The 26,748-nt window shown below is 39.9% G+C and overlaps 1 protein-coding gene across 9 annotated transcripts in view; it reads right to left on the reverse strand.

Moving 5' to 3' along the window:
- FMN1 (formin 1) overlaps positions 1-26,748 on the reverse strand; it is a 383,790-nt gene that overhangs the window by 84,352 nt on the left and 272,690 nt on the right. For all 9 annotated transcript variants that reach the window (XM_070584360.1, XM_070584371.1, XM_070584336.1 and 6 more), the window contains one exon: positions 6,414-6,506. In XM_070584360.1, the coding sequence (XP_070440461.1) occupies positions 6,414-6,506 (93 nt within the window). The remainder of the gene's footprint in view (positions 1-6,413; positions 6,507-26,748) is intronic.

Consider the following 26,748-nt stretch of genomic DNA (forward strand, 5'->3'; position numbering starts at 1 on the left):
GAATAAAGTTTACCCTACTCCATTGCCAAAAGTCTGCTGTCAAACTTCTGTAATTTTGCCAATGTTGGAGATGAAAAATGAAATTTCAATGTAATTTATTTTGCATTTCTCCCATTTTGAGAGTGGCATCTTTTCATATGTTTAAAGAGCAGTTTCTGTCATTGTTCTAATTATCTGCCTTTCTTTCTACAGTATGTTGGTTATTTTCTCAACAATGTGTAGAGAAGCTCCTATGTAGTAGGTAGATTAATCTTTTGTCTATGATATGAGTTGCAAATCTGGGGCTGTGACGGATTTATTTTTATTATAGTAAGGAAGTACATATTACTTAACGTTTTATTGAGCTTTTAAATGAAGAATGGAGATTGAATTTTGTCAAGTGCCTTTTTCTGCATCTAAAGAGATAACCATATGAATTTTCTTGTTAGTGCTCTTAACAGTGATGAATTATATTAACAGACTTCTCAATATCATATCATCTTTACATTCTGGGGATAAACTTCATTTGGTAATGAAATGTGCCATTTTACTTAGAATTGCAAAACTATTGTGAGATTGGTCTATAGTTGTTTTTTTTTTTTTGAGGAAGATTAGCCCTGAGCTAACTACTTCCAATCTTCCTCTTTTTGCTGAGGAAGACTGGTCCTGAGCTAACATCCATGCCCACCTTCTTCTATTTTCTATGTGGGATGCCTACCACAGCATGGCTTTGGCCAAGCGGTGCCATGTCAGCACGCGGGATCTGAACTGGTGAACCCCAGGCCACCAAAGTAGATCATGTGCACTTAACCACTGCACCACCAGGCTGGCCCCCAAGATGTTTTGATATCCAGGAGACTTGACCACAGACATGTATTATAGACCAAAACTGCATCTTACCAGATTCTGGCATGATTTGCCAATTCTGAAAGGATTTAAACGGAAACTCAAAGAGGAAGGAAAAAAAAGCCTCCAGGCACTTTAGAAGACTCAAGCTGTTTATTCATTAATTCAACAAATAATTGTTAAGGCCTATCATGGGCCAGGTTAAATCGATATTGTGCTGGGACGAGAAAATGAATAGGACAGACAGACAGTCCCAGCTATTATGGAGTATTCAGTTATTTAGATAATTCTTTTCACATTCAATATGGGAAATCAGAGTTACTGTTTTTCATTTTTATCTTTGTAAGCTTTGCAAATTTATCTATTTAGTTTTTTCTAGAAAACAGGTTCTTGATGTTAAGAATACCTCTAATCTCAGCCAGTCAAAGAATCTTGGAGGATATTTTCATAAACTAGGACTACTAGCACGGCTCATTCAGAGTCATTTTGAGTTGGTACCATTCCTGGATGCCAGGCGAAATTAATGGAGAAGGAGATAAGGCCAAGTGTGGGAGAGGGCTGGTGTTAGCACCAGTTTAGGTTCCAGCCCTCCCTGCCAAAGCTATAAACACAAATGACCAATTTAACAGCATGAAAAGACCACCTACAAGATCTATTCCTTGAATCTAATCAGTTGCTCTGCGCCGTCTTTCAATTACAGGATCCCTGCCATGTTTATGGGGACTTTTAATGTGAGCATCACCTTTTTGAAGGCCCTATCATTATGGCCATGTTTGATCTGAGGGTGGGAAAACAAGAGCTCAAATAATACCAGGACAAGTTACTCTGAACTGAGCTGTAAAACAGAATCAATAAGAGCCTACAGTGGAAAAGAAAAACCATGTCGGGAAAAAGGCTTAGATATTGTGGAGATTGCAACTCTGAAAAGTGGTGCCATTTAAATTACTTTTGATTTTGTGCAGGAAATGAAATTAGTTAAGAACAAGTACCATAGTTTTGTCAAATAACGCTATTGAAGGGCATTTTGAGAAGGGAAGGATGATAAAACAAGTAAGGATGAACACATCATCTCCTCTTGAGGGTGGCAACAGGATATGATTTACAAAAGAAATTAAAATCATGATTGTTAGAAGAACTGAATTGCAGCTGGTGTAAAATTTAGCCTAACCATGAATCAACTGGCCACAACGCATGCGTGTGACTTCTCAGGCGTAAAGAACGTGATTGCTTAAGACTTTATAAATAAGACCCCTGACAGAAAACTGGCTTTCCTGCCAAATACTCAAATATTATGGAAGTATAGAAGCATCTTTTCTTACTTATGGTTATTACATTACACCCTGTGCTCAGATACTCGGATACTTCAGGAACTTCTCATTCTATACCTTTTCTTTGGGCTATCTCATTCACTCCTATGACAAACTGCTACCTCAAGTCGACCCAGAGCTCTCCTACGAGCCCAGCATCTCCAGCTGTGTGTCTCATGTATGTCAAATCAAAGTGTCCAGAGTTTACCTTATCGTTTTCCATCCCAGATTTGGTGCTCCTCATCAGTATCCAGCCAGTTATCCAAGTAAGAGAAAGGAGAGTTATCATTTTCTCCTTCGTTTTTGCACTTCCATTGTGTTATCTAGTCCTACGACTCCTAAAAGCTTTCTATTCACGTCCCTTCCTTTCTTATTTTTGCTGTGATTGCTCTTGCTCAAGTTCTTACCATCAATTGCCTGGACTACCAGAGAATAGCTTGGTACACTGACTTCTAGCCTTTTACTATTCCAGTTCTTCTTTACATTGCTCTGAGTTATAATGTATTTCTTAACAATGACAAAATGCAAAATGATCGCACACACCAAAACAAAACCAAACCAATGTGACGATGTCACTCCCATACATACTATTTTTCAAATATATGAGTCAACAGGCTCTGTTGCCTGTGACACAAAGTTCAGATTCTTTAGCAAGTCATGTTGTGACCCTCCTCTCCTTTCTGGTGTTGTGTTCTTTCCATTTGCCCTGTGATGTAGCCACACCAAGTCTCTTGCCATTCCCCAAACACGTCATGTCTTTCATCCCGAGATTTGCAGTGTTTTCCTCTGCCGGGAATTGCCCTTTATATCTTGTCTACTGAGAACTCCTAATTCTTAATTTCCTCCTGTACAACAGGGTGATAACAGTGCTTACTTCAGAGGGTTGTCATGAGGACTAAAAAAAGAGGATCTGCTCCCCACAGTGTCTGGTACACAGCGGCACTCAGTAAACGTGAGCTATCATTGTCATCACCATTTCTTTTTCAACTCTGAACAAAAACATCTCTTTTGCTGAATGTCCTCTCTCATTTACCTGAAAGTGCTTAGGCACTCCTTCTCTCTGATCCTATATGTCTAATTATAGTACTATATTAAATCAATTTCAAAATGGATGGAATTTTCATATTTTACCATCTTTGATATTGGGGTACATCTTATAATCTATGACATGCCATGGTTTAATTGGCAGCAATTTTTCTTTCTTAGTGGTACTTGTAATAATAGTGTTTCTTACAATGAATGGCATATTAGGTGAGATACTATACTAAAAACTGTGACAACTGCTGTAAAAATTTGATTATCCAGGAGGGATAATACATATTTGTGGTGGGTAGAAAAGCCTACATTTTCTGTGAATCAGTGAAACATCTACATAAAAAAGGGACTGCTATCTGGAACTCCAGAGTAGTCAAGTGATATTCCATTTGTATATACCGCAGTTTGGCAAAGCCCTGCCTCCTGAACCATAGAGGAGTAGCCTGATGAAGTTGCATGTTGTCACCTCCTTCATTTAAGCACCCCCACCTGAGAGCCAAACAATGGCCAGACCCCGAGCAAAAGTGGGAAGAAGCTAATTTGTGAAACTGCATTCTAATAACCTGGGATTCAAGCTGAGAAGGTAGAGCAATAACATGCAGGGGAGAGTGAAGGAATGAAATGAGAAGGCCAAGGGACCACGTCTTTAGACTAGCACTGTCCAACAGAAATATAATGCAAGCCACATATATAATTTTAAATTTTCTAGTAGCCATGTATAAAAACTAAAAGAAACAGGGAAATCAATATTAACAATGTAGTCTATTTATTTAATTCAATTTATTCAAAATACTATCATTTTATGATTTAATTAATATAAAAAATAAGAAATGAAATATTTTTATGTGTTTTTTTGGTACTAAGTCTTCAAAATCTGGTGTGTGTGTTAAGAGTAAAGTATATCTCAATTTGGCTCAGCCACATTTCTACTGCTCAACAGCCACATGAGGCTAGTGCCCACCATATTGGACAATACAATTCTAGACTTTTTGGACCAACTCAGTTAAGTAACAAGATAACAGTTAATGGGCTATTTCAACAGTGGCTCTTTTTACCACACAACATTGGGGATGTTTAAGATTCCTACAATATTATATTTAAGTTTTACATTTTTTCTTTATAGAATGGCAATTTTCCTTCAACTTCCTTTTGTGCTTTCTCTTGGTTGACGTTTTTAACCATGATATGAGGTTATTCCTAATGTCCTTCCCATCTTCCCTTCACTATGTTGGTTAAAGGAGAGCTGACTCCTTTATTCAATTGTAGATCTTTCCTCAATAAGACAGTCCTTGGGAGAGGGACAAGGAGTATACGATTCATCTCAGCATTCCCAGAATTTATCACAGAGCCTAACATATAGCAGGCTCTGAAGAAATATCTTCGAATACACATTAAAAGGTGAACTAAGCTAGACAACATTGGTTCTCAACCTGGACTGCACACTGGAATCACCTGGGGAGTAAAAAATAATGCTCATGCCTGATCCCACTACCAGAGATGCTGGTGGTAGGTCTGGAGTTTGGCCTGGGTGTCAAAATTTTTAAAATACCCTTCAGGTGATTCTACTGTGCAGGTTTTGGAACTACTGATCTAGAGCTTTCTTAGAATCACTTATTGTGGTCACACCCTTGTCTCCCTGACGTGAGGCCCCGTTTGCCTCAACTCAATTCCCTCACTCAGAATGCAATAAAAGTTTCTTGAGAAACTTAGTAGAGAAGAAGCTAACATAGCAAAGAGAAATACTTCAAGCTTTTCTTCAGGCCATTTATGTTATATCTACACGACATAATCATAAAGTAATGCATCTACTTTAATAAGCCATATCACATATAAAATCCAGCTAATTTCAGTCACCTAACACCTAAGTGTTGCTATCACTGTTTGCTCTCAAGATGGTACTCTGTCTGATGGCATTACTTCCATCATATATGAGGTGAGCAATGGCCAAGAGAGAATTCTGACTTCTGCTTCAATAAAAACGAGCCCTCAACAAGGAGAGGGAGCAATGATCTCTGCACCATGGGAGCAGCTGGAATGGAGTTCCTCTGACTCACAGACTGAGAATTTCTTTGCCAATTCCTGAGGTGGTTTGGCCATACTTTATGGACTCACCCTGCTTAATGGTCTTTTGTTGATGGTGAGGTATCCTGTGGCCTCGTTAACAAACAGAAACAGCATGTTGATATGTCCCCAAAGGTTCCTACACGCATTTCCTCTGATTTTCTGGCAAAGACCAAAACTCCTTCTAACTACTCCACACTTATTTTTTTTATTGAGATATAACTGACATATAACATTATATTAGTTTCAGGTGTACGACATAATGATTTATGAATATATTGTGAAATGATCATCACCATAAATCTGGTTAACATCTATCACCACACAGTTACAAATTTTTTCTTTTTGTGATGAGAACTTTTAAGATCTACTCTCTCAGCAACTTTCAAATATGCAATACAGTATTATTAACTATAGTCACCATGCCTGTACATTACATCCCCAAGACTTACTTATTTTATAACTCTAAGTTTGTGCCCCACACTTATTTTTGTTTCACATCTTAAGCTGAATTTGAGATATCAGAATAGGAAATATCCGGCAGGCATTAAACTATCGTGTTCACTAACAGAGATCAACCAAAGTTCCCTATTCCTGCCAAAATCATGGAGGAAGGAACATAACTTGGTAAGATTTCTGAAAAAGTACTGGGTCTCCTGCATATCAGTTCCGTCTACTAACCCCAAAGGGCTGATGAATGCCAAGTGACTGCATGTGTGACATTTACCTGGCCACAATTTTCCTTTCTGAAAAAGAATGGGAAATACCACACAAGTTTCCAAGTTCCTACATGCATAAAACCAGGAAGATAATCACCACCCACCTGTCCAGGCTGATTGCAAATCTGAAACGCATGACTGCATATATGTCATTTGTCAGTTAACATGTACTGAGGATCCCCTTGGGCTCCATGAAGAGCCAAAAAAAAAAACCGTCTTCCTTAAAAATGTTTACAAAAACAGGAGTAACATTAAAGAATTCAAAATATTAAAATGGATTTGAAAAATGATATAAAAGTTACAGGACAAATCCCTCTACATTGAGTATGTAACTGTCATGAGAAGACTGACTCATGGAATCACTGGGGCTGCCAGTGGTCAGCAGGATGCAAGGGGTAGTGGGCCTCAGAGAAAGATCTGTGATGTTTCAGAGTGTCATGTATGCACAGCTGACACAGCCTCCTACCTTTCTGGAAGAACTCTTCTAGTTTGTCCTTGAAAGGCTGGAGATACTCCTTTGGCGACTCCTTGCACACCATCGCCATCTGTTTCTCACTTGCTGTGAAGAGAAGTTTGGAATTAGATTTCCTCAAGAACGAGTATTTGCTGAGCTTGTGCTCTGTGCTATGTTCTTGGGTATTAATTGTGCAAAATCCTTATCAGTCGCTGTTCATCCAAATTCCAGGGAAAAAGCAAAAAAAGAAACAAAACAAACAAACAAAAATAGCTCACTCCACACCTTTCTTCAGGAACAAAGAAATGCATTACCTTCAACTTTCCTCTTAGAGATGCAGAAAAAGCTCTGACTTGGGGCAGGTAAAGTACAGTGCTTTGGGTCTCTCGAAAATAAATAATACTACTGAAGGACTAGTCCCAAGGAATGAAGGGCCCTGACCCTTTCCATATTCACACTCTAAAAGTAGAGCTTGAAATAGACTTTTCAGAAATTCCCAGGCACCCAAGTTGCCCGAATTACCAAATTGGTGATTCCTTAGGGTGACACCCACATCTCAGCCTGAGAATTCAACCCAGGTTAGGGAGGACCACATCTCTCTTCACATTTCCTATTCACCAACCCTTTCTATTAATATTCCACTAACACATGTGAAATCGTTTCACATGTGAATTTCTGGAATTCATAACAGATTGCTTTTTGAAAATCAAGCCCCTTCAAATTAGACAGTTCTGATTTGGTGTTATGGAAATCACAGTAACTCATAGTTCACCACGACAAAAGGCAGCTAACACAGGCAAGAAGCACTTTCCCAAGGTTTCTAGATGTCTGTGCCAGTGGCAAAGATGCACTGGGGAAAGAAGGTCTTCATTTCTCCAAAACTAGGGCTGAGTCATGCTGACTTTTGTCTGCTGACCATGGCCAGAAATTACTGACATATCCTTGTCCAAGAGACTGTATTAAAGCATTGGATTTTCACCATAAAGAAATAATGCCACCTGGTTCAAAAAATAGAGAACACATACTCCAGATCGTGGAGGAGTTTACAGAGCATGAAGGTAAGGCATTTGGGAAGAAGAGAGTTAAAAAGGAGGCCTTTATTTACGTTGGGAAATTTGTATCCAACAATTTAATGTTTTCAAAACCAGCATCCCAGAATGTTTACTATGTAGGCAAAGCAACAAGCATGCCAGGACTGAAGCAGAGCAAATACCAAAAAGGCCACTCAAGCATCCTCCAAAATTACTTGACACTTTTCTCTTGCAATATTGCTAACTAGATCACTGAAATCCTGGACAACTGGGGGAGATATAAGATTGTGCAGAGGGGGAAAGGTGCAAAAGAAGGTAAAACTACTAATGGGTGCTCATTGCTAATTCAGTTAAATTCAAACTCCTAGGCCTGGGATTTAAGGTCCTTTCCAGTATGGTACCATTCTACCTTTCAGCTCTGTTTCCCACCATACAGTCAATGTGCTGCTGAATGACAGGGATACATTCTGAGAAATGCATCCTTAGGTGATTTCATCGTTGTGCCAACACCATAGAGTGTACTTACACTAAACCTAGATGGTACAGCCTACTGCACACCTATGTTATAGGGCACTAATCTTATGGGACCACTGTTATATATGTGGTCTATCAGTGACTGAAACATCCTTATGTGACGCATGATTGTATTTCACCAACCAAACCAAAATTATGCAATGTTTCTAGATTATGTCAACCAACATTCCCAGTTCCATGTCTTCATTCATGTGGTTCTCTACCCATTCTCCTCTCATCCCATACATACTTTCCATTGTATTTGACAAAGTCCTGTTCATCCTAAAAAGTTTCCCTGCATTGCTGCCATCACCATAAAGCCCTTTGCAATCCAAAGCTTTTGCATCCTTCAAACATCAACAGTACCTTCTGTTTAGCGTTTATGTTTTACCTTTAATTATCTTTATTTGTGTACTTATAAAAATCCCTGAGAAGTCATCATGCAGGTTTCATTTGCTTGTCCCCAAACCTCTCCAGAGAGCTCCATGCATATCTGGCCAACACTTCTGATTTCCTCACCTTAACTAGATTCCCATGTGGAAGAAGGTTGAAAAAAGTTAGCATTGTTGACCCAGACTCAGAGTAGGCTTTCCAGGAGTGCAGTGTGACCTCCTCGTCCCTTCCCTCTTCCCTCCCTTTCCAGAAAAGGTACATCAGGGGTTCCAGTCTCTTCACTCTGCACACACTATGACTTCCCAAGCTGATCCGAAAGAGCTCAATGTCTCCTAAAATCCCCTCAAAACAACCACCACTTCATGCTTTAAGGCAGAAACAGGGCAGCAAAGATAATCTTCCTGATTGCGATAGCTCTCAGGCTAGGCCTAGAAGCAGGAGATTGATCAAAAACACTCTGAAAGATATTTGCTTTCAAAAATGGGCATTTTTCAATGAATTTTCATGGCCACATAAACTTTTATGCTGATATCCAGCTATGATGCTGAGAACACAGGTAGCCTTATTTAAAAAAAAAAAAAAAAAAAAGCTAGACTTTCTCACAATATAAATTGAGAGAGTCCTTTAAATTCTCTAACTAGGCCTCTATCACATTCAAATTCCAACAATTCCATTTTTAGAGAACTATTTTTCATGAATACAAATAATACATGGTGAGACATGCCAGCACTTTGTCAATAGGACATAACTGAAGCCAGGACAGCGACTTCTTCAAGGTTACTTCTCCCTGGCCAAAGTGAAGACAAAAGCAGAGCTTCTTTCCCAATTAGAAAAGCAAAACCTCCCCTTTTGCCTAAATTAAGAGTTGATCATTGCTGTCCTGCCTTTGTCCTGGCTATGGTGTCAGAGCCCACGGGGTCCATCAAACCGCTCAGATTTGATGAGGCCATATAGTGCTTCGTAAAGGGCTTGTGTTTGCACTGAGACCTACCTGGGGTCAGTTGGGTTGTGGCTTTTCTCATCTGCAAAATGGGGACCCCCTCCCATAGGCATGATACGATAATTAAGTGAGATAATGCCTGCAAAGTGGTTTGCAGAATGCCTAACACCAGGCAAGTGGCCCCATACTTATTATTTGTTATTTTTATGGTTCAGTACAATTGGTCAGGAAACATGTCACAGCCACAACAGCAAGAGGGTCACGGCTACAGATTACCGGCTACAAATGCTGCACACCATATTTACCGAAGCATGCTCCAGTGCAAATCTCCTGTTTAGCACATAGTGACAATGATTTTTGTTCCCTTGCTGAAGTTCCACCACCTGCTATGAGAATTCACTGAAGAAACTCCTGGGAAAGATGAAGCAAAAGGTGAAACAAGTGCCCGAGGCCTCTGAGCCTCGCGGTTTTGAAATTAGAAACTGAAACCAGCGCAAAGGAGAGCAGCTCCCCTGCTGTGCTTGGAGGTCCTCTCTGCACCCCAACGGGCCCGGCCTCCCACATGGCCTCTTAGAATTAAACTTCTCCACACGATCAAAGCAGACAGCTGCCCTCCAACCGGCTGAGCACATTCGTGCGTTCTGGTGGCCAGGCAGCTTGCCTACTCCAACTTATTAACTTGGCTTATCCGAGGTGCTTTCCAGCAGACAAATGGGAGCACTGAAGACTAATTAATGATGACACTGGAGACTGGCAGTGCATAAAGGAGAGAGGTCACTGACAAATCCACAAATGTCGTTTATTGCCCAACCAGAAGAGGTGTATACAATACTGATAGACCACCAGGGTTGCCTCAGACACAGGCTGTGCCGGGAGTTCCAATGTTAAAAGCCAAAGTCACCCCAGGGTCTCTTTCTCTCTTTCCTTTTAGTCTCTATTGAATTTTTGACAGAATTAAAAATATAGCAAGTCCTGAAGTTAGCCACTGATAAGTGATCACTGTGAGAGAAAGAGAGATTAAATATTGAAAAGCAATACTTAATGAAATAATAGAGACAGCAAATTGAGAGCATTCTCATTTACAAGTTAAGCGCTTGTGAAGCATTTACTAAAAGGAAAGATATGGCTTTGAATATTTTAAGATTTCAGGTATTACACTGTTAAGTTCATGGGTGGTTGTCTGATTTTTGTTTTTGACCCCTAAAAACGAGGAATAAAGTTTATTGAGCCACTTAAAAAGCATGGGTAGGTGTGAGGGCTATAGAGGCAAGGTCCACATATAATTCATCAAAATCTAATACATGTTTAATCTCTTTAACAGATCAAATGTACATCAGCATTTTTTTTTTTTTTAAAGATTTTATTTTTTCCTTTTTCTCCCCAAAGCCCCCTGGTACATAGTTGTATATTCTTCGTTGTGGGTCCTTCTAGTTGTGGCATGTGAGACGCTGCCTCAGTGTGGTCTGATGAGCAGTGCCATGTCCGCGCCCAGGATTCGAACCAACGAAACACTGGGCCGCCTGCAGCGGAGCACGCGAACTTAACCACTGGGCCACGGGGCCAGCCCCATGTACATCAGCATTTTTAAGGAAAATATGGAGCACATCTCTTTATGAGTTGAAGTACCTATGGGCTTAATAATGAAGTGAGAATACATTTTTAGGGGAGAGGAGAGATTTACCTAGGTTCTGTTTTTTTTAAATCTGAAACTCTCTCTTCTCTCCTCCCCGCTTACCTAATTCCCACCCTATCCCTCCATGGTTCTGTGTCAGTTCTCTCTCTTCATTTTTACAAGATCTCTGTTCTTTCCACAGGCTCTATGCTCAAAGGACCGTTACAGACAATTGTTGCAGCAACATATAATTGTTAGTCTAAAGGTAATTTTTATATCATATCAATGGGATTTAAGTGAGAGATCCAACTTTGGGTCAGATTACAAAGGGCATAGAATGCTGTGTTAAGGAGATTATCCTAAAATAATTCATTCAATAAATACATCAATTCACCAAGTATCTATTGTGTGCCAACTATGTGCCACAAATTGTACTCAGTGCTGAGGATACATCACTGAGAAAAACAGACTAAAATCTCTGCCCTCAGACATTGCAGGGAACAGGTCACCAATAAAAATTACTTAATGGGTATGGGACATAGTAATTATGGTTTCTAGTAATTTGAACTACATGTAAACATGTGAATTATTTTCTTTCATATTAACATACTGTATTTCAACCTCTCTTCTTAGTAATGGCAGAACAGTGTGTCCTTCCTAGACCTTTTCGCATCAAACAACATATAAACATACACATAAACAGCTTTAAGTTTCTACCCCAAAACACTTTTATCAAAATAAACTTAAAAACAAAGTCAGAAATCAAAATTGCAATATTGCACAACAAATCTACACCACGTTTTTTCATGATATTGGCCTTGAACTAAATGATTAGGGAATTACAGTAAATACAATGTATTAAAATAGCAAAATAGAAATAGCTTTCAGCTAGCTGCAATTCAGGTACTTCTATGGAGGGGGAAAATCACACAAAAAGTAGTAAAATGTGATGATTGTTTTTATTTGCTTATTAAAGGTTGGCACAAATGAGAACGTACTTTTTGTGGCTATTTTCTGTATATTCTTTTTGTAAAAAAAGGCTACACAAAGGAAGATTTCAATCAAAAACAAATGACAAAAGTTTGAAATAAAATGTGCCTGTTTCATGTCCTTGAGCTCAGATGCTAAATATGGGGGGCATTTATGGCTTAGTATGTTGGAGTGGCAAGTTGGTGTTAGAGGAAATTCTGGGATGGGGGTAGGCAGATAGAAAATCTATCCTAGAAGAGATCTACATAGATCAGATTTCAGAGAACTACTAGACTCATTTTCTGCTGAATAGTTCCCAGAGCCCAAATGTCTGGGTTTGAATCAGTTCAACTGTGCATTAATGACCCTTGTGTGGACAACCTATATGTAATCAAAGGTGTTTTGTTGCTTTACCCTTGGTTTGGGATTCAGTTGATGTAATTATCATGCCCCAAATCATTCCTCCTAGTGACTCTACTTGTCCAAAGGCAAAAGTTTGTATTCAAGGTGGTCAAAAAGTTGAATGGGCGACTGTGTATTAGGAGTGAAAATACAGGCCTTGGAAACACGGTACCATGGTCAGAATGTGACTTCAGAATAATGTAGGTGCATAGATGTCCCAGCGTTCATATCTGTCATGAATGGTATCTATGCCTCAAAAGCCAATGAGACCATTATGCTAAGTGAAAGCAGCCAGTTGCAATGGACCACATATTGTATGATTTCATTTATATAAAATGTTCAGAACAGGCAAATCTAGAGATAGAAAGCAGAGTAGTGGCTGCCAAGGGCTGGGAGAAGGAAAGATGGAAAGACCAGGGAGTGATGGCTAAAGGGTACGAGGTTCCTTTTGGGGTAGTGAAAATTTTCTAAAATTGATTGTGGTAATGATTGCACAACTCTATGAATATACCAAAAATTATTGGATTGTACATTTTGAATAGGTAAATTATATAGAATGTGATTATATCTCAATAAAGCTGTTTAAAAAAAAGCTAAGTAGAAACTCTGAGACTCAAACCAGAACTATAATGAACAGATAAATGAAGAACGTCCTAATTGTGCTTCTTTTATAAGGTAGAGTGATTTTTCAAATCTTAGTTGCAACTATGTCTTCATTGTAACTGTTGTATATTTATTAAACCATAGATCTGAAGTGGAAAATAAGTTTGGAATACACGTGCACTTGAGAAATCAAACACAATAGTCTTCAACAGGTACCAATAAATGTTATCAAAATAAAAAGCTATTAAATAATTGGACTTAAGATAAATACAAACAAGACACTCAAGGAATTTTCTAACTTTAAAAAAATTAAAACAAGAGCTTTGGTTTATTCTTAGTTGTGGTATATAGCTATGTATATGAATATATCTATAATATATACCTATATATCAACAATCAATATATTAGATAAATTTCCCCTTTGAACTGTTCTTGAAGATACATTTATTTATCCCTAGTTTTCCATTCTCTCTATTGGCTGGGAAAGTTATTTAATACACCTCTCTTATAAAATCTCAAGAAGACCAAGTGACATGTACATGAAAAAGTCTTTTGTACATAGAACAGTAAAATGTTATCCAAAATATTCTTTATCCATTTAAATATTCAAGCAGTGCCAAGCCCGGCTAGATAACATATCATACACAGCTTTATTCTTTTTGCTTCTAAGAACAGCGAAACAACCCCACAAACTTTTTGAATAAGCTGACATTCCAAATATTTATGTGTTTAGTAAACAACAAATCGTTGTGTTATAAATAGGCTAATCCCTTTCACAGCCACATTGCCTTTAAAAACTTGCCCAGTGGCCAGACTGGTGACACAGCGGTAAGTTCGCACGTTCCCAGTTCACCGGTTTGGATCCTGGGTGTGGACCTACGCACTGCTTATCAGGCCACTCTGTGGCAGGTGTCCCACATATAAAATAGAGGAAGATAGGCAGGGATGTTAGCTCAGGGCTAATCTTCCTCAAAAAAAAAAAAGATTAAAAAAAATTTGCCCATACTCACTTTTTCTATTTCTCACTCACCACTCACTCCTAGACCCATTGAATTTACCTCACCCCCATTATGACACTGAAAAAAATACTCTAAAGTCACCAATGAACCCATCCTACCATCAGTTCTTTTTTTAATCTCATCTTAGTTCACTGCCCCGCAGGATTCACTGTGTCCACCACTTCCCTTTTCTTGAAATATTTTGTCCCTTAGCTTCCGCGTTCTCCCTCCCTGGCTTTCCCACCTCTGACTGCTCTGTCTCCTTTGCAGCCTTTTTCTTCTATATTCAGGCATTAAATGTTGAAGTTCTTGAACGTTCCTTCTCTTCTCATGCTCTGCTCTCTCTAGAAAACCTCATCCAGGTAAACACATTTCAGTAACAATCTCTAGGATAGTGACTCCCAAGTTTCCATGTCTAGCTGATAGTTTCATCTCCAAAAGAACTCCTGAATCCATCACTTCCCACCAGACTGCTGTAGGACCTTCCTGTCTGTTCTTCCCAGAGCCAGCCTTGCCTCCTAGTGTGTTCTCCACACTGGAGTCAATGTGATCTTTAGAAAATTCACAAATGTTTATGCCAATCCCCTGCCTAAACCTGCCAGTGGCTTCCATTACTCTTAGGGATTGGCCCTTACAAGGCCCTGCATGGGCTGGCTCCTGCTGGCCTCCCCAGCCTCACCCCATTCTCCCTGCCACTCTGTGCTCTAGCCTCAATGGACCTCTCCCCAGTTCCTCAAACATGATCAGTGCCCTCCCACGATCAGGGTGTTCCTTTGTCAGTGACATTCTCCTCTACTCTAATAACCAGGACCTAGTTAGTGGTTAGTCATCATTCTGAACTCAGTTTAAAGGTTACTTAATCAGGATTTCTTTTTGACCCTCCACTCTATGCTAATGAGGTCTCCTCTGTTACAGTCAATTAGCAATGTTTACTTCTCCTTTATAATTATACTATAAATTTCAAGATTATTTGTCTCTCCCACTAGGCAGAAACAGTGTATTTTGCATACTGTTATATCACCAGTATCTTCTATAAGGCATAGTCCATAGAAGATACTCAATGAGTATTTGCTAAATAAATGAATAAACTACCAAACTGGAGGGAGGCAGTATCTTATACATATGCAGTACAGATAACAGTACCTTGATAGAATTTGGTTCTAGTATATGTATACGAGTGTGTGTACACACACATACATATAGACATATACATATACACACACACATACACAGACATATACACACACAAGAAAAATCTCTCTTCAGATGCATATGTATAACACATGTAGATGGATGCAGGGGCTGAAGAAAACACGTGTAGACTGAATACCATGCCATTTTCATTCACATTCACTCATTCATTCAGATACGAGGTACACATTTTTTAAAAGTCTCAAAAGCTAGATTCAGAATTCCTAGAAAGGGAATAGTCATTATTGGAAACAAAAATCTTTGATGCATTCTCGGAGTTAAGCACCCCACCATCCCCAGATGAGGGCTTGGATGGGGGTGATCTAGCATTCTGGCTTCAGGGGAATGGGATGTTGTCTTTCATAACAAGGAAGAAGAGTTTGGATCTCTTTCAGAAGGAGAGATGGCTACAGAGAGATAAGGGTGGCAAGAGAGGAACAACTGAATCCAAGAAGGCTGGCCTCTGGGGCATCCTCACAGCTTCAGTAAAGCCTCCTGAACTCACAGGCTTGCTGTAAGCAAGTGCGGGCTGCAAACACTGAAGAAGGGGCTGAATTTTATACTGAGTTTGGATCTAGTGCAGAACAAAGACACCTCACATGGAGGCAGAGGTGCCCCTTGAGCACTCCTCCAACCCGATTTCCTTAAAACCTTATGGACAGCTTTGTTTTTCTAGAGACGAGATTTTGAAGTACATTGTTCTTAGATCACAGGAGATGAGATGGTTTCTCGCCCTACCATGCATTCACATGGGTTCCACAAATATTCATACATTCAAAATATTTATGAAGTCTCTATACTATGCCACTGTGCTAAATGTTGGGGATAAATATTTAACCAGACCTATTGGTCTTCTCTCCTCTAAAAATGTTCATAAGAGTCTAGCAACAGAGAGAGACAAGGAAATCAACAAATTGTAAGATAGTGTGGTGTCATGGGACCCTGGGAAGGGTCCAGATCCAGATCGGGGTTGGGAGGTCATGGCCATGGAAGGTTCTCCAAAAGAGATAACTTATGAGTTGAATTGCAAAGGTCAAGGAGGAGTTAGCCAGTCAGCCAAGGAGAATGAAGGAAGAGGGAAGTAGCTTCAGAAAGAGGAACTGTGAGGAGTAAAAGTAAAGCATCATGGGAATGCATGGGTCTTTGGGGATAAGTGAAATGGTAACAGTATGACTGATTCTCAGGGACACAGACCCTCTCTCTTTCCTGGATCTCTAGCATCCTGTGTCTAGATTTTAATTCAAAGGAACTGGATTCAAGAAATGGATTAAAGGAACTAGAGCCATCCTGATGAGGGAGGAGGAGGTCAGAAAGTGCCATAGAGGCAGCAGGCTTATAATTTTAAATAAAGTGATCAGGAAATGTCTCACTGTGAAGACATTTGACTAGAGACCTGACCAGAGTAAAGGAGGGAACCCTGAGCAAGTTTGAGGGGGAAAATCAAGAGTGTTATTGAGAACACGTTACGTTTGAGATGTCAATTAGACACTCATGTTATATATGAAAGTCAGAAGTTCAGGCTGCATGGCTGGGATAGAAATACCCACCAGGAAGTTATAGGCATAAAATTGGTATTTAAAGCCACGGAATAGATGAATTGTTAGGGAAAGAATGTAGCCAAAGAAGAGAAGGGGTTGCAGGACAAACACTGGGGCATGAAAACAATCAGGGAAGCAGGAGTGTGGAGTTACATGATCTGAGAGGAAACTATTATTGCAAGAAAGAAAGAGCAGTTAGCTCCGTGAAATACTCTTGAAAGGTCAAGTACAAGACAGAGAAGTGACCACTGATTCTAGCAGCATGGAAGTCACCGGTCATCTCAAAGGTAGTTTCAGGGAGTGAGGGGTGGAGGGAGCAAGCCAAATTGGGGAGGGTAAGGTAGGTTGAGATAGATTCTATAGCCACTTGTTTAAGAAATTAAGCTAGAGAAAGAAGAGCAAAATGAGGAAAAAGCTTCCATCCAAGAGATATTCGCTAGGGCTACTCTGAACAAAAGTGGGTACCCCTTTCCCCAGAGGAATGTTGTGTAAAAATAAACTCACCAGGAAGCTTGAGCCCAGGGGAATCCCATGATGCTGATTCACCTCACAGAGGGAGGCTGCCTAAGATCAAATTCACCTTAATGTCCCATGATCATGAGTATTCTCCACGAAAAAATTTAAGCAGAAGTGACAGGGCCAAGTGAGGACATGCCAACGTGCTTTAGGACTTCTGGAAAGACTTGCAAAGCTGGGCCACCAACTACAGCCTTTGCATGGAATTGTCTAAAGCACTATTGAAAGGTCCCTCCTATCAAACATCACAGCTGAGTCAGAATTTCCACTGTGATCATTATGCGGTTGTACACACAGTCTTGGTCTGCGAGACATTAGCATGAAAAATATTCATTAATCACCTACTCATGGCTAGGCCTAAATATAGACGGATTGGGAATGATTTGATTTATAGAGTGTTAAGTGATCCATCCATGATTTATTTAAAAACATCCCTTCCCATGGTCCCCACGAAAATCGCCACCATTAGAAGCCTTCCCTTGAAGTAAAGATGCTAACTCTAGAAGATCTCTTTAGAAACGCATAGATATTAGTTGAAAAAGACAATATTAGCAAAGAAGAATTCATTATCACTTTAGTATAAATTTACTTCTGAGATTAGTTTGGACAGGCTAGGAATTTCAAGCAATAGACAGGAAAGTTGTGTTATAATGGAAGGAAAATGCTCATTCAGCAAGGTTCTGATCTCCAGGTACACTGCATAATGGGAAGCCTTAGGCAGGCAGCCTCAAACATGAAGCTATGAGCATCTGAAGGGGAAGAGAACTCACCTTAGGGAGAAGAGCAGCAATTCACTTCTAAACAGTACTGTGAAGGTAACACATACAAAGAAACATGCAAAACATTTACAAAATATAGTAGGAAAAAATCATTCATGATGCCATGACCAGAACAGTCACCATTTAATACGTTGGTACCATTTTTTTAGTGTCTTGGCTTCTGCATCACATGCCCCCACCATAATTTTATAGAGGCTGCCTTTATATATTTTATATACTTTTATTTGATAGAGAAAGTTATGTACCTTTTTTCTTTCTATTAAGTACATCACACACACTTTCTCACATTATTTCACAAAATTCACAAGCATTCTGTTTAACAGCCATATAAAATTTCATCAAGTGGATGTACCCTAGTTCACTTAATTCCCCTGCAGGTGAAGAGTAAAGTTCTTCCTACCTTATTCCTTGAGTGAATCAGGCTTTAAGTAACATCTGAGCCCAGAATAACTTATTCTGAGTTTAAGATGACTTCTTTAGGATAGATTTGAGAAGCGGAATTATGGGTAAAATAAAAAAACATTTTTTAGACTTCTGGACACATAGCTGTCAAACTCCTTTTTGGTACAATACGGATTGTACCCAAATGGGAAAGATAGAGATTTTAAAAATACAATTGTGCTTTCCGTACTGCTTTGCAGAGGGTGCTGGCTACATATTAGCTAGAACTGAGCCTGTCACTGTAATTCAGGGGGTACAGTCCTTGCATTTGAAGTGATTACACTTTAGAATGGAAAACAGTGAGATGATCATCCATGCATTGAGGTACTTTATTCAAACGAGAAGAGAACTGGCGACATACAAAAGCTGATACAAAACAATCTGGGATTAACCACAGCAGAAGACTAGTTTTGAGGCCTGTCCACGAAAGCAGCTGTTTTGAAAGGCCCTACGTGTCACATTTAATTTGAATGTAAATTACACCACGGTCAATACCAGTGGAACTATCTGAAATCTAGGGGGTCTACAGACAAATTTAACACTCAGATTTTTGAAGTATACATTTCTACAATTATAAACATACATAACTTTAAGATGCTCAGGCCTGTGGATCAATAGTATCAAATAATGACCTGGCAATGGGATTACAATTCAAGCCATCTGTGGAGAGTGGATAGAACCTACGTTTTTGGGCAGCCAATTGAGTACTACTTTAAGAAGCATCTTTAGTGAAAATCCGTGGGTGAATATTAAGATGGAATCAGTAAAGACAGAGCAAAGTCCTATTGGGCAGGGGGCCTTACTCTCCTAAAAATTATACTTGAGATCAAGCAAAACATCCTACCCATTGTTCAAATCAGGAAAATGGTTTTCCTACAGGGATGCTTAACAAATACTTCCTCTGAAGCCAAAATGCTTATTGCATGGTAGTTTTTACTAAAGTTAAGTGATGGATTCCATCACACACATAAATCTTGAAGGCAGCAGGCCTGCCTCTGTGTGATTCAAGGAAATCAGCAAGTGGAAGAGGTAGCAATGCTGACCTTAGGACTTTTTCCTTCCAGCAGTGCAACAGCTGGCTACAAAGAGATCAGTGATTAAGATACATCAACCCATTAGGCAAAAGCACCCAGGACAGCTGCAAGCCTTCCACAGTTCCTCTGACCTCTAGGCCTGTGTTCCCATTCAGCCTTTACTGGTTAGTCACATTAACTGTAATTTTCGACTTTGGAAAGTGTTTACATCTAAATAAACCATGAAGAAATAAAAGGGGATTGATGGACAGGCATAGGAGAAAAGAGCAAAGAAAAGGATGGAAAGTTATTTTAAAACACACAACCTAAACTGGTGGATGGATTCTGGTATCTAATCTTGGCTTTGGGAATCATTGGCAAAGCATGAAGCTGGCAACTACTACTAATCAGTTTGCCACTGTCTTCAGATTTAATGCAATATTTGGCTCAGATGTTTAAAAAAATCCCCTATTCCAGCTAAAATATTTACACAGTCCTATGTGTCTCACTTAATGCCTGTTAAGCAATCGTCTTTTAAAACTCCACAGACACTTGTAAATCTGTCGGGAGAAATGTGGCCTATAAACAAGGCTTCATATAAAGAGGGCTGCATTGTCAATTTGCTAGGAGTTGGGATTTCTTAGGACGTGTTTCAAAATGAAGTTGAAAATCAGAAATAGTTTAGAGTGGGTAACAAAGTGGCCGACAGTCTTGCTGGCAGGATGCTGTTAGTGGTACTAACGGGAAGCCTCCAGACAGTGACCTTGGGTATTTAAAGCCCTGCTCTCCTGTAAACCTGTCAATGATCCTACCTCTTTGTTGAGTTATGGCCCAGGGAAAGTTACTGGTCCAACAGCCCCAGTAGTCTGCATCCCAGGGCCTGTCAGTTTAGAGAAGGTGAGATGGTGAGGTCTGTAACAGGCGGCTATTACATGGGTACGTGCAGAGTGAGTGAGTGAGTGAGTGAGTGAGTGAGTGAGTGAGTGAGTGTGTGTGTGTGTGTGTGTGTGTGTGTGTGTGTGTAAGTGTTACGAAGGATGGGAGGCTCTTAGAGGAAAGGGGCAATTCTGGGCAGGGCTTATGCGAGGAAGAGAAAGACAGCTGAAATGGTGACAAATACAGTGTCCCCTGGGAGAGGCTAGGTGTAAAAGACTCTGAAATGCCCATGAAACTCCCGAACATCTTCAGCCCTGATGTTAATGAGCCTAAGCGATAAAATTTAAAGGTAAGAAAGGCCCCTCTAAGCTCCCTGCTGGCCTGGGGAGGCCTGGGAACTTGTCCCTGTCTTCAAGATGAGTCAGGGCCTTGTGAAAGGACTTGGAGTGAATCGTTCACTAGTTTAATTATTCTTATTAGAGTAGCTGCCTCTTTATTTTTATTCCGTGTCACTAACTTCAACACGTCATTGATTATGATTCACACTTTTATAATAGCTTTAAGGAAGAAAAATAATACATTAAGAGTACACAGAGGTTTAAAAGCTCAGCCACTACTTAAAACAGTCAACTGTAGGGTAGGGTAGCGGGTTAGGAGGTGCGTCCTGGAGTGAAAACACAAATTAGGTGTTTGGAATGCCAAGGTCTAGTGGCGATATAAACCAAAGGTAGCAAATATTTGATTCTCTTTACAATATCATAATCAGAAAGGGCTTTGCAAACGTTTTTTGAGAATCTGCGGAACAGCTAGAGGGCAAACTCTGCCCACCTTCCCACCCCTATCAGCCTAACAGCAAGTTCAGTCACTGTTCTTAGGGACAGATCCCTGTTCCTGGCAGAAGAGGAATCAGCAGAGTAAGTAGGAATCAATTTCTCCCCTAGAAAATGAGGGTAGCACTTGCTCTTGTAAGATGTTTATAGATGACTTGATATTTCAGCGAGTTTATTTAAAATGCGCAGCTAACTCAGTGCTTCGAATAAATATTTGCTGAACAAATAAACTGATGGAAAGGGTCAAACAAGGTCCTCCCCATACTCTGGAGATTTTTTTTTTTTTTTGGATACCTGGAGATTTGATGGTGTTTTTAAAGGCCATCAAAATAGTCAAGAAAAACAATTTAAAAACAGTCAAACTAGCAGTTTTAGTACATTAGCCATTCTAGGTTTTCCTTGAGCTTTCCTCTTTCTGTAAGTGGTGGCACAGGGAAAGTTACTGGTCTAACAATGCCTAGGTGTCTACGCTGAGTTGAACATACTGCCTTCTCTCTCTGTACCCGATAATTCTTTGACAACTATATCAAGTTCTCAATCTGTATGATCAAAAACAAATGGCCCTTAATGGCTAAGGGTTTCATGGACCACAGCCTGATGAATGTGTCTCGTTCTACTCCTCACAAGAACCCTATGAGCTTGGGCCTGCATTACCCCTACATTACCCCTATTTTTAGGTAATGAGTGACATCACACAGATACTAAGTAGCTGAGTCAGAATCTAAACTCAGGATGTCGGACCCACTGGCCTTGTGCTATTCTGTCTCCTACCCTAACCAACTACAGGTAAGTGCCAGAAACAATGTGGAGTACCTATGAAAGTGCTCTGCAAAAGATAAGGAGCAAGGTGCTGAAAGCTAAAAATCACCAAGTGCCCCAACTGGGCCTCTTTCATTTTAAATGGGGAGACAGAAGGCCAGGGGAGGTTAGTGGCACAGAGGACCTGAACCAGGGCTGCTGATTCCCGGGTAGGTCACTGATCTTTCCATGAGTACCTCAAAAGTAGAGTCACAGTCCACAACCTCTATCCATTTATGAGCCCCGTGGAGGCCAAAAAATCTGGGAGAGAGAGGACGCTGGCAAAAACTCCAACCCCCTTGACTGGGGCTAAAGAGGTCTCCTTCTAACTTCACTCATTGGGTTGTCTGACATGAAAAGAATCCATTTATGAATTGTGAATCCTCCACAGAGGCCAAGATACACAATTTACTTGGGCAAGAAAATATTTTGATATTCACAAAACCACCCACAAATCTATTCCTGTGAAGAGAATGTTTTGACCCAACACAAGTTTATGGTAATGTAGCTTTCGTGCTGGCTTGGCAACCAAAAGACCCAAGCTCTGTGCCTGGCTGAGTGATCCCAGCCATGTCACTTCCTATCTTGGAGACCCATTTTCTCAGTTACATATGCCTGCCCTATCCACTTCAAAGGATGAAGCTCAATACACTGGTAAGTCATCACCATTATAACTAGGTTAACACCTTTGTCTTTTTTTGAATGGAAAATAGAAAAGACATTCTTGCCAACGGACTTGCCAGGCTAAAGCTACATTCCATTCGTCCTATCTGATTCCTACAGCATGCTGCAAGCTTGCACCTGGAAGGCTACTCTCTGGTTTCCCTGAGCCATTCTTCCCACCATTGAGTAGAATCCTTAATTAAGAACAGTTGTGTTGTTTCCAAACCTGTTTATGCCAATTGTTCTTTTTACTGTAATTACATACTTTAATTACTCGATGGTAAACTGTAGCAATATGACTGTGAAAAAGTACTATTTCTATAAATTTAAGTGGGAGAAGCTAAAATATTGCTGTGAAATGTGGGTGCAGGAGACCAGTGGAGACCAGGGTGAATGGACATGGGAACTCAATGCCATGTGGTACAGGGTTGGATCCTGGGACAAAAAGAGGCCATTAATGGAATAACTGGTGAAGTCCAAATAAATATTAGTGCTTAGTTAATAGAAATGCATCAGTGCCAGTTTCTTAGTTTTGACGAATATATCATAACAACATAAGATGTTAATGGGGAAAGTGGATAAGGGCTTTATGGGAATTCTGTATACTGTCTTTGCAACTTTTCTGTAAATCTAAAATTATCCCAAACTAAAAATAGAAGTTCACTTTTAAGGAAGTGTGGGCGAGACAGTTTTTATTATAAATATCTAGAAAGATTCTGTAGTGATATTTCCAAGAGCCACAACTCCATTTAAAAAATATAAAAGGTAAATCACAGGTGATCTATTATGGACGTGGAATATATAGGAAGACCCCACAAAACTCCATTCAACAGACCTATAATTCAAGAAAAGTCCTCAGCCCTGCATCAACAGACAGACAAATGATGCTATACCTAACTTGTTTGAAATTAAAGGTTAAGGGAGGCTAGTATCATTTTCCATGATTCCTGATTTGGGCCAACTTTTTTCCATTAACCAACCACATTGGATAAGAGTTCTACTCTAAAAAGATTACTTCTAGATGGTATATCAATGCTAGAAGTTTTGAGACATAGATTAATTCAGGAGCACATCCTTGAGAGCCATTTAGAAAGAGAATGCCTGAGATTCAACCCTGATATAATTTTACAGTTGACTTTTATATCCTGTAAATAGTCAGAATTCCAGGGATATTTAGCTGTTCTAATTAACTAAGTCTAGGGAAGAACTTAATAGCCTTACCGAATAAGGAGAACTGTAGATTTCTCTGAAATAGCACAGTAATAATCATCATCTTAGAAACTCAGAGTTGGACCGTACTTTCAAAATCATCTGGTACAACTACCCTTTCCAGTGGTACCTATCCTCCCATCTCCCACAACACAGTCTTCCCATCAGAAGTGGGAGAGGGACCCATTATCTCTGAAGGCCATCAGTTCTCTCTTTGGACAGCTCTAAAATCTGTCTCCCTGAAGCTTCTACCTTTTTATGCTCATTTGACATCTTTGCCCATAAGTAAATCATCTAATTTCTCTCTAAAGCAAGGTCAGCAATTATCTGAAGTAAGTTGAGTCTTTTCTACCATTTATTCTTTCACTCATTCATTCGCCCACTCAACAAACATTGGTTGACAACAACAATGTGGCAGGTACTGACCGATGCAGTAGATATAAACACTAAGAAGGTCGTTAGGTCCCTGCCTTTGTGGAGGAGAGGGGAGATTAACAAAGGAACAAGTAGAAAATAACAGCAATATCAAAATTGGGGGCTGTAATAGAGTGACTATTCAGAGTGGCTATAGTTGGGTGGTCAGAGAAGGCTCATGGTATGGAACTATCTGGAAGGGCATCCCAGGCAGAGGGAATACCTGCTGCAAAAGTCCTAAAGCAGAAACAAGCTCATTGGGTGGGAACACAAAGGTGACCTGTGAGGCTGGAGGTTAGCGGGCAGGAGGGGTTGGGGTGGCGTAAGAAGAGACAGGAAAGGAGAAGTGGTCAAATCATGTGGAAGCTTGTAAGGCATGGCTACAGGTTCTGAGGCTGGATTTTATTTTGAGAGCAATGAACACGAGACAACAAAGTGGCCTGATCCGCCCAGTGTGCAGAGACTGGATTAAAAGGAGGGCAAAAGAGGAAGCAGGGAACCCTGTTAGGAATCTGTTGTGGCCCAGGTGAGAGAGGTAGTGGTTGGGACTGGAAATGTGATGTGGATAGTATGGAGAACAATAAACTGATTCAAGGCATTTTCTGAAGCAACAGTCAACAGGATTTGCTCATGGACTAGATGTTGGGTATGAGGGCACAAAGGGAATCAAGGATAAGTACTGTATATTTTGATTATACTCTGCAAAGGGATTTCCTTCATATGATCCTGGTTAATCCTCTCAATCAATCAGTGAGGCGGACAGTGCCCCCCTCCTGCCCTCTGCTTTTTATACAAGGATACTGAGATAAGATGTGAAGGGATGAAATGACCAGTCAAGGGTTACACAGCTTGTAAAGCAAGGATTTGAATTCAGGACTTGTGACACAGACTTTTCCATGATAGTAGCTTTTGTTTCAATATTTTATGCTTCTTGTGAAAAAAAAAAACAAACCCAAACAAAGTAAATTCTATTAACCATGTTGATTTACAAATAAAGGGTAGAAATAGAGTGAAAACTGAGAAGAGGAAACCAGACACCATAACTCATCCTGCCCACCTAGAGATGTCACAATCATGGCTTCAAAGGAAAACACAAACTTCTTCCATTAATTAAACAGATGAATCAAGTTTCAGTTTCCGTATCCTCTCGCCTTTCTGTACAACTTGTCTTTGAAGGCATTCCATTTGGGAAATGCGTGACCTTTACCCACCATGCTGCACTTAATTGAATGCTTTGCATCAAAAGTCACCACGCTGATCAACGTTTTACACCCACTGCCTTTCTGAAATACTTAGCCCAGTTCCTTACGTCTGTTTTGTTGAAATCATTTTACAAAAATAAATCATATCAAAGTTTTTCTTTTATTATTTCTAAATCTTTGCTTGCAAAACTAAATATTTTTAACACCATGGCAACACAGTCAGGACTCTGGCTAATGTATCCAGTCTTGTACCAGAGTTCAGACTCAGCAAACTACTGTTGTGGACAAATGGGCTAGGAAGGAAGAAAGGACTAATAAATCAGGCAGGTCAATAATCATTCAAGTCACATCTTCTGGAGTGTCCTAAAAGGGGATAAATTAGCCAGGCTTGTCCTAATGGACCAATTCCCCCTTCTCCCTTCTAGAACACACCAATATGTATTAAGCAAACTGCATGGCTTCTGAATGAATTTAAATGATACCTCCCATACCTTCCCAAGCACTTCTCATACATCTGCCCATCTGACCCTTCCAAGATCACTCTGAGTTGGGCAGGGTAAGATGATCAGTTCCATTTTTTTAGCTAAGGTATACAGAGGTTAAGTGATTTGTCAGAGTTGCATGGGTCATCACATGGTTGGTAAGAGGCAGAACTAAATCTTTAACTGCATCTCCTAAATCCCAGGCCAGTACTACTTTCAACACATCAGTCTCTGCCATTGCAAGTAACTAAACTACCACTTATAAATGCTTTGCTTTATTGTTATTTTTGGTTTTTGTATATTCAAAGTTATACGAGCATATACTTAAAAGAATACATGTATTCCATGCAATCTAAGAAAAGCAGTTGCTGATCTCCATCCCACCAATTTCGCCCAATTCTTCCTTCCCAGAGGCAACCACTTATATCAATTTTACGTGATTTTTTCAGCTCTTAATTGCAAGTCTCTAAGAAGCTCCTGTTGGTACTTTGATTTTTCTCTCTATGCACAACAAATGATGTTTCTTTCTTTTCTCCCCCTATGCCCACCACACATGAGCCCCCTACCATGACTTGCTTAGACTAGTATTTGGGTGTTGACATTATTATGACTTTACAAAAACAACTCCCAGCCCTGATTAATTCACCTTTCCTTATATATTCCCCCCAAACTCTTTCATCCTTACCCTCAGAATGAACAATTTTTTCCTAATTTGTTGTTTTCCATGTGCTTATCACTAAATGAAGTTGGACTTATTTTGACAAGATTTACACAGCTAGCAACATTGATACATCAGATGCATTAATTGAAAATTCTCAAGAATCTTCTCCATGATTCTTTTGACCTAATCTAATCTGGAACATTTGCTCTCCATGCCTGGCTGTCATCCTGGGTTCTATGTCTATCTTGGAGCATCCCCTCACTTCCCTTCTGC

The sequence above is a fragment of the Equus przewalskii genome, chromosome 1 (genome assembly GCF_037783145.1).
Source record: "Equus przewalskii isolate Varuska chromosome 1, EquPr2, whole genome shotgun sequence".
Classification (NCBI taxonomy): Eukaryota; Metazoa; Chordata; class Mammalia; order Perissodactyla; family Equidae; genus Equus; species Equus przewalskii.